This window comes from Theropithecus gelada, chromosome 3, assembly GCF_003255815.1.
Source record: "Theropithecus gelada isolate Dixy chromosome 3, Tgel_1.0, whole genome shotgun sequence".
NCBI classification, from domain to species: domain Eukaryota; kingdom Metazoa; phylum Chordata; class Mammalia; order Primates; family Cercopithecidae; genus Theropithecus; species Theropithecus gelada.
The window spans coordinates 55,042,694-55,056,541 of record NC_037670.1 but is presented as its reverse complement, the minus strand read 5'-3'; the positions used below and the strand labels follow the sequence as shown (position 1 = coordinate 55,056,541).

Genomic DNA, 13,848 nt, shown 5'->3' with positions numbered 1-13,848 from the left:
AATGCTTTTCTCTCACTATGATGCAAAATATTACTCTGAACACCTACCTCATGTATCACTCAACATGAAAAGTAAACTAACAAGGGCCTCTGCACTTAGATTTTCATCAGGAACCTACATTTTCTTTTTTTTTTTTTTTTTGAGACGGAGTCTCGCTCTGTCGCCCAGGCTGGAGTGCAGTGGCCGGATCTCAGCTCACTGCAAGCTCCGCCTCCCGGGTTTACGCCATTCTCCTGCCTCAGCCTCCCGAGTAGCTGGGACTACAGGCGCCCGCCACCTCGCCCGGCTAGTTTTTTTTTGTATTTTTTTTTTGTTTTTTTTTTTTAAGTAGAGACGGGGTTTCACCGTGTTAGCCAGGATGGTCTCGATCTCCTGACCTCGTGATCCACCCGTCTCGGCCTCCCAAAGTGCTGGGATTACAGGCTTGAGCCACCGCGCCCGGCAGGAACCTACATTTTCATGCCCATACTCTTCCACAGAAAAAATCATAAATAATGCCCATCTAATAAAAAATAATCTCTCCTATACCTGACACAGCAACAATTTATCACATGCTTTCACATGTGAATACAATAGGAATGAAGATAAAGTAATTTGAGGGTTGAATTTCATTATTTACTTTTCAAATAAGCTATATTTTTTTCAAGAAAAAAAGTATACTTTCAATGTAATTATAACTCTCCAAAGAATCTTCTACTCCTTCTAAAGTTATTTACAAATAATCTAACAACTTATAGATTTTTTAATACTTAACACTCTGTTTTAGTGTAACGTCTAAAGTGTCAGTGCCTTAGTTATTTCTACTGTAAATTCTTTAATATTTACAGACTCAATTTTGGATTAAATATTTTTCATATTTACTGCATCTGCAAAAACACATTTCAATATAAAAACACATTTCAATATAAACTCGTGTTTTCTACTCTGTAGTTTTCAAAAAAAAATGTTTTTCCAAATTCATTACATTTGCAGGATTTTTCTCCAATATAAATTCCCTGATGTTGAACAAAGTTTGAGCAACTGCTTCCGCGTTTTTCTCTAGCACAAAATGTGTACAATAAGACTTGTAATACAAGTAAAGGTACTACAACCCTTCTACGCTCCTTATATTTGTTATGTTTGTCTTCAAAATAAATATGCTTCTTCACTTTAAAGTGTTATATTTTCTGAAATTTCCTGACAGTAATTGCATTTATAATGCTTTTATTAAGTATAAACTCTCTGGTGTTAAGATGTGAAAAGATATCAATGACTTTTTCACATTCTTTATACTTGTACAATCTTTCTCAAGTAAAAATGCTTTCCTGTGCAATAAGATGTGAGTATTGGTTAAGTTTTGTCACATTCTTTAAACTTATAAAATTTTCTCCAGTATAAATTATCTTACCTACAAGCAAGTGTAACAATCATTGGAAGGCTTTGTCAAATTCTTCACATTTTTAGGATTTCTCAACAGGATGGTTTCTTTTATGTTTAGAAAGGTTTTAGGTATTGTCAAAATTATTGTCACATCTTTCAGGTTTGTAGAGTTTCTCACCAGTATGGATTTTCTTATGTCTAGTAAGGTGTGAGGACCGGTTAAAAGCTTTGCCACATTCTTCACATTTGTAGGGTTTCTCTCTAGCATGAATTCTCTTATGATTAGCAAGAGTTGCAGGCCAGTTAAAAACATTGCCACATTCATCACATTTGTAGGATTTTTCTCCAGTATGAATTACCTTATGGTTAGTAAGGGTTGAAAATAAAGTAAAGCCTTTGCCACATTCTTCACATTTGTAGGTATTCTCTCTAGTATGAATTCTCTTATGTCGAGTAAGGCTGGAGCACCCATTAAAAGCTTTGCCACATTCTTCACATTTGTAGGGTTTCTCTCCAGTATGAATTCTCATATGTTCAGTAAGGTTTGAGGACTGTATAAAAGCTTTGCCGCATTCTTCACATTTGTAGGATTTCTCTCCAGTATGAATTTTCTTATGTCTAGTAAGGTTTGCAAACTGGTTAAAAGCTTTGCCACATTCTTCACATTTGTAGGGTTTCTCTCCAGTATGAATTTTCTTATGTTTAGTAAGGTTTGAAAACTGGTTAAAATCTTTGCCACATTCTTCACATTTGAAGGGTTTCTCTCCAGTATGAATTCTCTTATGGTTAGTAAGGGTTGCAAACCAGTTAAAGGTTTTGTGACATTCATCACATTTGTAAGGTTTGTCTCCAGTATGAATTATCTTATGTTTACTAAGGATTGAGAATAAACTAAAGGCTTTGCCACATTCTTCACATTTGAAGGGTTTCTCTTCAATATGAATTTTCTTATGTTTAATAAGGGTTGAGGATTGGTTAAAGGCTTTGCCACATTCCTCACATTTGTAGGGTTTCTCTCCCATATGGATTCTCTTATGTTTAATAAGCTCTGAGAACCAGTTAAGAACTTTGCCACATTCCTCACATTTGTAGGAATTCTCCCTAGTGTGAATTCTTGTATGCTGTGTTAGGTGTGAAAGCATGCAAAATGATTTGCCACATTCTTTACATTTGAAAAACTTCTTTCCAGTATTTCTTATCTTATGACTGTTTGAAAATTTATGAAAGACTTTCACATATTTATCACACTGAAATATTTTGCACTGGGTAGTTGTCAAACAAGGGTTAAGTTCATTATAACCTTCTTTGAACACCTTAGACTCATCCATACTTTTACAGCTTATTCTTAATTGTAAATTCTCATGTCCACATTTTCCGTATCCTCTCAGTATCACTTTTTGAAAAGAATCTTTTATACTGTGCTCTGGCCAAAGGTCTTCAGTGAAATGAGAATATATAACTGAAAGACATAAAAATAACAAATTACTCCACTTCCTAGACTCCGATGAATATATTTTACAAATCAAATCTATAAAATTACACAAACTACATAAGCAAAATATAAAAATAAATAACCAAAATATCCTAAAAATAAAAAAAAAATGTACAAATGAAGCTCAACAAATTAGGATACACACAATGATATTTATAACAAACACATATATAAACACAATTTCAAAAGTCACAGACAAGAAGAGAATCTTGTAAGTTGCAGTATAAAAATGATATGTCATTTACAAGCATAGTCTTTTTAAATAACCAGTGAATTTGTCAAGAAAATTTTGCAGGCAAGAAGAGAAGTGTGTGATATAGTCAAAGTCATGAATACCAAATGAGAAAAATACCATCAGCAAATCTGTCCTACAAAATGGAGGAAAAAAAAAAACTTCCAAAATAACCACACACTGAAAAAGTATATTGGCACTGCAAATTCCCTACATATAAAAGATGCTGAAAGCAGTTTCTTCCACTGAAAATAACATGACAGAAAACAACACATTATTATATAAAAATACGTAACTTTATGAAAAAGATATGCATATACACAAATAGAATTCCTTAACATTATTATAATGGTGCAGAAAACGTTAATTATTCTCTCAAATTTGAAAGATATTAATAAATATACAACATAAAAGAACTAGCAGCATTAATAACATAAAAGAAATAACTAGCAGCATTAATAACAAAGTTTGTATATCTGTATAGATATACAAAAGAAAATAGGAAGGAAGTGAAAGCATTTCAATACAAAAATCAACAAGACACCAAGAATGACAGAAAGAGAAAGTCAGAGACAAAGGTAAAAGAATCAAATAAAACAATAAAATAACATTAGTAAGTCTTTCTCTTTCAGAAAATTATCCAAATATATATATATGTAAAATATATATGTAAAATTAACTTTCCAATCAAGAGACATACTTTCATTAAAGGGATTATTAAAGAATTTTAAGGCCAGGCATGGTGGCTCACGTCTATAATCCCAGCACTTTGGGAGGCTGAGGAGGGCGGATCAAGAGGTCAGGAGATTGAGGCCATCCTGGCTAACACGGTGAAAACCCGTCTCTACTAAAAATACAAAACATTAGCTGGGTGTGGTGGTGGGCGCCTGTAGTCCCAGCTATTCGGGAGGCTGAGGCAGGAGAATGTCGTGAAACCGGGAGGCAGAGCTTGCAGTGAGCCAAGATTGCGCCACTGCACTCCAGCCTGGGCGAAGGAGCTAGACTCCGTCTCAAAAAAAAAAAAAAAAAGGTTTTTTAAAAACCAAGATCCAACATGCCTTTTTACAAAAGTCAGGAAAGATCTAATGATAAACAGAGACTGAAAGTGGCAAGACAAAACTAGACATTTCATGTAAATATGAATCAAATGAGAGAAGAGGTCAAAATATTACACAAAACACATCTTAAGTCAACTGTCGTATTTTATGAAATATACTTGAAGTCAAACTCCAAATAGACAAAGAAGAATTTTATTTTATTTTTTTGAGATGGAGTTTTGCTCTTGTTGCCTAGGCCGGAGTGCAATGGCGAAATCTCGGCTCACTGCAACCTCCACCTCTCGGGTTCAAGCGATTCTCCTGCCTCAGCCTCCCTAGTTGCTGGGATTACAGGCGCCCGCCACCACACCCAGCTAATTTTTTGTATTTTTAGTAGAGACGAGGTTTCACTATATTGGCAGGCTGGTCTCAAACTCCTGACGTCAGGCGATCCACCCACCTCAGCCTCCCAAAGTGCTGGGATTATAGGCATGAGCCACCACGACTGACTCACAAAGAAGAATATTAAACAATAATAGATTCATTTGCCGGGAACCAATGACAAATCTGTAGATAGGAGATTTTGTGTGTGTGTGTGTGTGTGTATATCTCACATTAAGTTTCCAAATATATAAAGCAAATATTGTCAGAATGAAAGAAACACATAGAGAGCAATATAACTATAGTAGAATATTTTAATACTTCACTTTCTGTAATAAAGATTTTAAAAAGACAAAATATTGGTAAAGAAACAGAGGACCTGAAGGGAGTATAAAACAATTATTTATAACAGAGGCATAGAGAACACTCCTCAACAACATCACAATAAACAGCCTTCTCAATACCTCCTACAACATTCTCCTTGATAGACAACCTGGTAGACTAAGAAAGAAATTTTTTTTTTTTTTTGAGACAGAGTCTGGCTCTGTCGCCCAGGCTGGAGTGCAGTGGCCGGATCTCAGCTCACTGCAACCTCCGCCTCCCGGGTTTACGCCATTCTCCTGCCTCAGCCTCCGGAGTAGCTGGGACTACAGGCGCCCACCACGTCGCCCGGCTAGTTTTTTGTATTTTTTTAGTAGAGATGGGGTTTCACTGTGTTAGGATGGTCTCGATCTCCTGACCTCGTGATCCGCCCATCTCGGCCTCCCAAAGTGCTGGGATTACAGGCTTGAGCCACCGCGCCCGGCCCAGAAAGAAATTTTAACAAATTATTTAAAACTAAATTTTTATAGATTACTTTCTATGACCAAAATGAGAGTATAGAACAGTAAGAAGAAAAAACTGAAAAATTCACAAATACATAGAAATTAAACACTACATTCTTGAACATGCTTGTTGAAATGTTAAAATAATTCATGCTGTGAAGATGTCCATCCTGCTCAATGTAATTTACAGACTTAATGCGATGTTGTTCAAATTTCTCATTGCATTTTTGAAGAAACAGAAACAGCAACCCCCAAAGTATATAAAGTCTTAAGAGATAAGAGTACCCAAAAATCTGCAATAAAATAAACAATTTTAAAGGCATTACAGTTTCTGATTTTGAAACACATTACAGAGCTACAGAATTATAACAATTTGGTATGAGTACAGAAGTAAAAATGTATACTAGTAGAACAGAATGCGGCACATATATAAACTTTCTCATATATGATCATATAGGTCATTCGCATACCTGTAATTACTGCAGCATTGTTACTGAGAGCCAATAGGTAAAAGCAGTGCAAATTTGTCACCAAATTACTCAGTAGATATAATTTAAAATATAAAATCCTTAAATATCACCTAGTATTTAAAAAGCACAAAATATTCTAACAACTATAAAGCTTGATGACATTGTGCAAAATAAAATGAGCCAGTCACAAAAACAGAGATTGTATGAGATATACGAAGCAGTTACACTCTTAGAGAAAACAGAGTGGTGTTTGAAAAGTGCCAGGAAATGAGTAAAATTCATAGTTTTTTAATGGGTATTGATATTTAGCTTTGCAAGATAAAAACATTCTAGGAATATGTTGCATAACAATGTCAATATAATAGGACTAAAATAAATATTTAAAAATATTCTATTGTAAATGTTATATGTTTTTGACAAGTAAAAATAGACAATACCTAAAAGAGACACAGAGTTATGACAGTTTCTACATTATCTTTAAATAGAAAAGTTTTTCTCCCATACAAAAATAATACAGATTCATGAATAAATAGATGTTGAAACTAGAAGAATTTCTATGACTGCTCACCTAGACAAGATTAAATAACCATTCGCAAGAAACCTATACCAGAAATATAAAAAGAACAGGGAAAATACTTATACGGGTAAACACAGAGATTGTTATATTGGTAGTAGACATATGGCTGATTCATATTTGACTTTGTTCCACACTGTCTTAAATTTTACAGAGTTAAATATTGGCATACTCAATTATAATATAAACTAAAAAACCAAAAAAATTAACTCGTTTGAGGTGGCATATCCTAAAATATGTAACACAAAAATATAAAATTCCAAAAGAAAATTAAAACATGAAATGTAAAACTTATTGGACACCATCAAGTACATCAATATATTCATTTAAAAAGTCTTAGAAGAAGAATATAGGGAAAAAGTAATGTAGAGGTTACTTGTAGACAAAAAAGCCTGAGAACTTCCCAAATTTTGATGTAGCAATAAAATTCCTAACCAATAATACTTGATTCAAGATTAGTTTACTTTAAAAATAGATAAAAATAAAGACTTTTCAAAATAAAAGGTGACAGTGTTATGATTCATTATGATTAGCACAGTTCTACATGAAGGGCTACATAGTGACCTGGTGAAGTGGATTATGCCTGTAATCCTACATCTTTAGGAGGCCAAGGCAGTAAGATAACTTGAGACCAGGATTTCAAGATCAGCCTGAGCAACATAGTGAGACTCTGCATATAAACACACAGAAATGCTAAAATGACTACATTATTTTGAAGGAAAAAAAAATGATGCTGGACAGCATCATAAAACTATATATAAATATAAACCTATTAAATGTCAATATACACACACATATAGAATTCTTTACTCTCATAATGATGGAGCATAAAACCTTTAAAGCTATTCTATATAAACTAAAAATAAATCTGCATAAATCTGTCGATACCCAACAAAAAATAATAGTTTTTAACATCAATAAAAAAACTGGAAGATATAATAGTTTTTGTATTAAATTGAAGTTGTTATGAAATTAAAATATATTGTTTTAACTTTAAGATGTTTTATGTAATCTCCACTTTTCAAGATAATTACATTGTACTGTAATACCTAACCTTGTTTTTAGACTCTCCCTTAATCACCTAGCCTTGTTTCCACGTGAATAGGCTGTCCCTTAGCTGAGAAAGCCAGACCAACTCCATTTGGCTCCTTCATTTACAAGGCTTCAAGGACTCCTTACCCACCCCCGGTCCTCAAGGAGTTAACTTGTGTAAGCAGACTCTCAACATATCAGAGTCCAATTAACTGATAAGATACTGAAGCAAGCCACGTACTAAGTTCCCAGGATTTTGCTCAAGAGATAACACCATAAAGCCTTGAGTTTGTGTCCGGCAGAATCCCCATATATAACATCTTATCAAATATTTAGAGCCCCTGCACCTGGAAACTGTTTGTTGCTCTGTAACCATTTGTCTTTTTAACTTCTTTACATGTTTTTACTTCTGTAGAATTGCTGCAACTGAGCTCCCCCTCCCCTTCCTAACCCGAAGTATAAAACAAAATCAAGCCCCTTCCTCAGGGCCAAGAGAATTTTGAGCAGTTGGCCGTCTCTTGGTCGCCGGCTAATAAAGGACTCTTAAATTTGTCTCAAAGTGTGGCATTTCTCTCACTCACATACAACAGTATTTCCAGAAAGTATGTGAAATAAAATTTGAAAATAGTCAAAGCATGTCACAATAAACTTAAACAAAAATTAGCAGGGCACGCTGGCTCACGCCTGTAATCCCAGCACTTTGGGAGGCCGAGGCGGGTGAATCACCTGAGGTCAGTAGTTCGAGGCCATCCTGGCCAACATGGTGAAACCCCTTCTCTACTAAAAGTACAAAAATTAATCGGGTGTGGTGGCAGATGCCTGTAATTCCAGCTACTCAGGAGGATGGGGCAGGAAAATCACTTGAATCCGGGAGGCAGAGGTTGCAGTGAGCCAAGATCGCACCATTGCACTCCAGCCTGGGCAACAAGAGCAAGTCTTTGTCTCAAAAAATAAATAAAACAAAACTAAGCACTAAAATGAACAATGAAAAAGAAAACATATCTACAAGGAACACATAAAACAACAATAAACTGGTAATACTAACTTCATTTCTTTAAGCAATCATTTAAAAAATACATTAATTAAACTAATTAATAAAAAAAGGTGCCAGGCACAGTGGCTCATGCCTGTAATCCCAGCAGTCTGGGAGGCCAAGACAGGTGGATCACATGAAGTCAGAAGTTCAAGACCAGCCTGACCAACATGGAGAAACCCCGTCACTACTAAAAACACAAAATTAGCCAGGCATGGTGACACATGCCTGTAATCCCAGCTACTAGGGCAGCTGAGGCAGGAGAATCACTTGAACCCAGGAGGCGGAGGTTGTGGTGAGATGAGATCGCGTCATCCGCCATCACACTCCAGCCTGAGCAACGACAGTAAAACTCTGTCTCAAAAAAAAAAAAAAAAAAAAAGAGGAATCCCAGGACTCTGAGAAGCTAAGGTGGGCTGATCAGTTGATCTCAAGAGTTTGAGGACAAATCTGGGGCATCATGGTGAATGGGAGGCAGGACTAGATTGCAGCTCCAACTCGGGCAAACAAAGTATTGTGTGGAGGCTTGCATCATAAATTTTAGCTTCATAATAACTGCAGGAATAAATCAGGAAACCTGAAATGACCCACAGATCCTCTGAATGAAGCAGACTGCTCCTACAGGACTCAGGAGACACCCCAAATACTGTGAGTGCCCAAACTGCAGAAGTGGAAAAGGGAGATCCTCCACCTCTGAACATGCACCCCCACTGGGAAAACTGAAGGTCTAGTTTGTGGGAGAAGATGCCGACCTTACCTGGAGGTGAGTCAATTGAGAGGCAAGTGAAATATGGGGGTGGAAGAAGCAGCAGAAAAGGCCCTAGGAGCTCACTGGGTCCGCAAGCAGGCCATTCCTTCCTGGCATCACAAGGATCTTTTTGGAGGGCAGCCACAGGCACGGGAAAAACATCACAGGGAGAAGAAAACCTCCAGCTGAACTTTGTGACAATTTGAACCAGCTGAGAAGCCTCTAGGCCAGAACTTGACAAAGGGCCCAAATTCATCAGATCAATCCTGCAGACTCCACAGGTCACAGGCCAGGGAAGAACTAATGCCCTTTTCTTTCACAGCCAGGTGGGTGGCGTGGGGCAAGTTCTTAGCCCTGCTTGCTAACTGCCTGAAAACAGTCTTGGTGCTGTTAGGTGGGGCACAGTAGGAGTGAGACCAGCCCTTTGGACTGTGTAAAAGTTGGGTGAGGCATGTGACTGCCAGCTTTTCCCCACTTCCCTGACAACTTGCATGACTTGCCAGAGGCAGCCATTATCCTCCTAGGTACATAAATCCATTGACCTGGGAACTTCACCCCCATCCTCAAAAGCAGCCAAAGCAGGACCCACTCAAGGAGAGTCTGAGTTCAGACACACCTAGCCCTGCCCCTACCCAATGGTCCTTCCCTACCCACCCTCGGATCTGAACACAAAGGGCATATACTCTAAGAAGTTGTAAGGCCCCACCCACTGGGTTGTTCTCCGTACTACCACAGCGGATGCTCTCTGGAAAGCACCACTTCCCAGAAGGAGGTCAACCAGCACAGTAAGAAAGCATTAAATCACCAATGCTAAGAACACTAGAAGAGTCCATTTCACCCCCCTGCCACCTCCACTGAAACAGGTGCTGGTATCCACAGCTGAGAAACCCACAAACAGTTCACAACACAGAACTTCGGGCAGACAACCCTTAGTTCCGGCCCAAAGCCTGGTACACTTGCTGGGTGGCTAGACCCAGAAGAGAGATAACAATCAATACAGCTCGCTCTCAGGAAGCCACATCCATAGGAAAAGGGGAGAATACTAAATCAAGGGAACAAAAGAATCTGAAAAACAGCCTTCAGCCCTAGACCTTTCTTCTGACAGAGCCTACCCCAATGAGAAGGAACCAAAAAACTAACTCTGGTAATATGACAAAACAAGGCTCTTTAACATCTCCAAATTATCACACTAGCTAACCAGCAAGAAATCCAAACCAAGAAGGAATCCCTGTTTTACCTGAAAAAGAATTCAGGAGGTTAGTTATCAGGCTAATAAGAAAGGCATCAGAGAAAGGCAAAGCCCAGTGCAAGGAAATTCAAAGAACAACACACAAAACAAAGGGAGAAATATTCAAGAAAATAGATAACATAAAAAACAATCAAAACTTCAGGAAACACTGAACACACTTATAGAAATGCTAAATGCTCTGGAAAGTCTCAGCAATAGAATTGAACGAGTAGAAGAAAGAAATTCAGAGCTCAAAGACAAGGTCTTCAAATTAACCCAATCCAACAAAGACAAAGAAAAAATAACAAGAAAATATGAACAAAGCCTTCAAGAAGTTTGGGATTATATTAAATGACCACACCTAAGAATAACTGGCATTTATGAGAAAGAAGAGAAATCTAAAAGTTTGGAAAACACATTTGGGTTGATGACCGAGAAAAGCTTCCTCAGCCTTACTAGAGACCTTGACATCCAAATACAAGATTCACAAAGAACACCGGAGAAATTTATCACAAAAAGATTATCACCTAGGCACACTGTCATCAGGTTATCTAAAATTAAGACAAGGAAAAACATCTTAAGAGTTGTGAGACAAAAGCACCAGGTAACCTATAAAGTAAAAACTATCAGATTAACAGCAGATTTCTCAGCAGAAATCCTATAAGCTAGAAGGGACTGGGGCCCTATCTATCTTCAGCCTCCTCAAACAAAACAATTATCAGCCAAGAATTTTGTATCCAGTGAAACTAAGCATCACATATGAAAGATAGTCTTTTTCAGACAAATAAATTCTGAGATAATTCATCATTACCAAGCCACTACTACAAGAACTGCTAAAAGAGCTTCAAATCTTGAAACAAATTTTGGAAGTACACCAAAACAGAACCTCTTTAAAGCATAAATCTCACAGGACCTATAGAACAAAAATACAATTTAAAAAGCAAAAACAGAAAAACAAAAACCAAGGTACACAGGCAACAAATGGCTCGATAAATGAAATGGTATCTCACATCTAAATACTAACATTGAATGTAAGTGGCCTAAATCCTCCACTTAAAAGATACAGAATGGATAAGAATTAACCAACCCTCTGATGCCTTCAAGAGACTAACTTAACACATGAGGACGCACATAAAATTAAAGGGGTGGAAAAAGACATTTTATGCAAATGGCCACCAAAAGTGAGCAGGAGTAGCTATTCTATCAGACAAAACAAACTTTAAAGCAACTGGAGTTAAAAAAGACAAAGAGGGACATTATATAATAATAAAAGGCCTTGGCTGGTTCAATCCCAGCACCTTGGGAGGCTGAGGCGGGTGGATCACAAGGTCAGGAGTTCAAGACCAGCCTGGTCAAAATGGAGAAATTCCATCTCTATTAAAAATACAAAAATTAGCCAGGCATGGTGGCAGGCACCTGTAATCCCAGCTACTTGGGAGGCTAAGGAGGAGAAATGCTTGAACCCGGGAGGGGGAGGTTGCAGTGAGCCAAGATTGCGCCACTGCACTCCAGCCTGGGCGACAGAGGGAGACTTTATCTTAAAATAAATAAATAATAGTAATAATAATAAAAGGTCTTGTCCAACAGAAAAACATCACAATCCTAAACATTCATGCACCTTACATTGGAGCTTCCAAACTTATAAAACAATTACTAATAGACCTAAAAAATGTGATAAACACAGTAAGAGTGGGGAACTTCTTCAAAAGCCCACTGACAGACCTAGACATATCAAGACAGAAAATCAACAAAGAAACAAAGGACTTAAACTATACCTTGAAACAAATGGACTTAACAGATACATACAGAACATTCCATCCAAAAACTGCAGAATACACATCCTACTCAACAGCATGTGAAACTTTTTCCAAGACAGACCATATAGGGCACAAAACAAGCCTCAATAAGTAAAAGAAAATTGAAATTATATCAGACACTCTCTCAGACCACAATGGAATAAAACTAGAAATCGGCCAGGCGCAGTGGCTCACACCTGTAATCCCAGCACTTTGGGAGGCCGAGGCAGGCAGATCACGAGGTCAGGAGATTGAGACCATCCTGGCTAACACAGTGAAATCCCGTCTCTACTAAAAAATACAAAAAAATTAGCCAGGCATGGTGGTGGGCACCTGTAGTCCCAGCTACTCGGGTGGCTGAGGCAGGAGAATGGCGTGAACTCAGGAGGTGGAGCTTGCAGTTAGCCAAGGTCATGCCACTGCACTCCAGCCTGGGTGACAGAGTGAGACTCCGTTTCAAAAAAAAAAAAACTATAATCAACTCCAAAAAAACCTTCAAACCCATGCAAATACATGGAAACTAAATAACCTGCTTCTGAACGATCATTGGGTCAAAAATGAAACCAAGATGAAAATTTAAAAATTATTCTAACTGAATGACAATAATGACCCAACCTATGAAAACCTCTGGGATATAACAAAGGTAGTGCTAAGAGGAAAGTTCATAGCCCTAAACACCTACATCAAAAAGACTGAAAGAGCACAAACTGAGACTGTAAGGTCACACTTCAAGAAACTAGAGAAACAAGAACAAACCAAATCCAAATGCAACAGAAGAAAGGAAATAATCAAGATTAGAGCAAAACTAAGTGAAACTGAAACAAAAAAATACAAAAGATAAATGAAACAAAAAGCTGTTTTTTTGAAAAGATAAATAGGCCGGGTGCGGTGGCTCACGCCTGTACTCTCAGTACTTTGGGAGGTCCAGGTGGGCGGATCACAAGGTCAGAAGACTGAGACAATGCTGGCTAACAAGGTGAAACCTCATCTCTACTAAAAATACAAAAAATTAGCTGGGCATGGTAGCAGGCACCTGTCGTCCCAGCTACTCATGAGGCTGAGGCAGGAGAATGGCATGAACCTGGGAAGCAGAGCTTGCAGTGAGCTGAGATCATGCCACTGCACTCCAGCTTGGGCAACAGAGCAAGACTCCATCTCAAAAAAAAAAAAAAAAGAAAAAGAAAATAAGAGAGAAAATCCAAATAACCTCAATAAGAAACAAAATGGGAGATATTACAAACTGATACCACAGAAATACAAAAGATCTATGTATACAAAATACAAGGCTACTATGAATACCTTTACACACATAAACTAGAAAACCTAGAAGAGATGAATAAATTCCTGGAAAAATAAAACCCTCCCACCCTGAACAAATCAAAAACAAGTAGCCAGACTTAAATAGTAATTTTAAAATTACCAACCAAAAAAGTCCAAGACCAGACAGATTCACAGCAGAATTCTACCAGACGTTCAAAGAAGAATTGGTACCAATCCTATTGACACTATTCCGCAAGACAGAGTAAGAGGGAACCCTCCCTAATTCATTCTATGAAGCCAACATCACGCTAATATCAAAACCAGAAAAGGACATGATAAAAAAGAAAACTACAGACTGATATCCCTGATGAACACAGATGCT

General features: G+C 37.5%; 1 protein-coding gene across 2 annotated transcripts in view; it reads right to left on the bottom strand.

Annotated features, from left to right (window-relative positions):
- Positions 1–1,468: 1,468 nt before the first annotated feature.
- The window catches only part of LOC112620654 (zinc finger protein 680-like), a 47,484-nt gene continuing 35,104 nt past the window's right edge, over positions 1,469–13,848 (bottom strand). Inside the window, exons 4-5 of one of the 2 annotated variants that reach the window (XM_025379398.1) lie at positions 1,719–2,818; positions 1,469–1,634 (exon numbers count right to left, since the gene is read on the bottom strand). In XM_025379398.1, coding sequence (XP_025235183.1) covers positions 1,485–1,634; positions 1,719–2,818 — 1,250 coding nt within the window. In that variant the 3' untranslated portion in view covers positions 1,469–1,484. Of the gene's footprint in view, positions 1,635–1,718; positions 2,819–13,848 lie in introns of those variants that run through there. The other variant, XM_025379399.1, reaches the window with a different exon arrangement.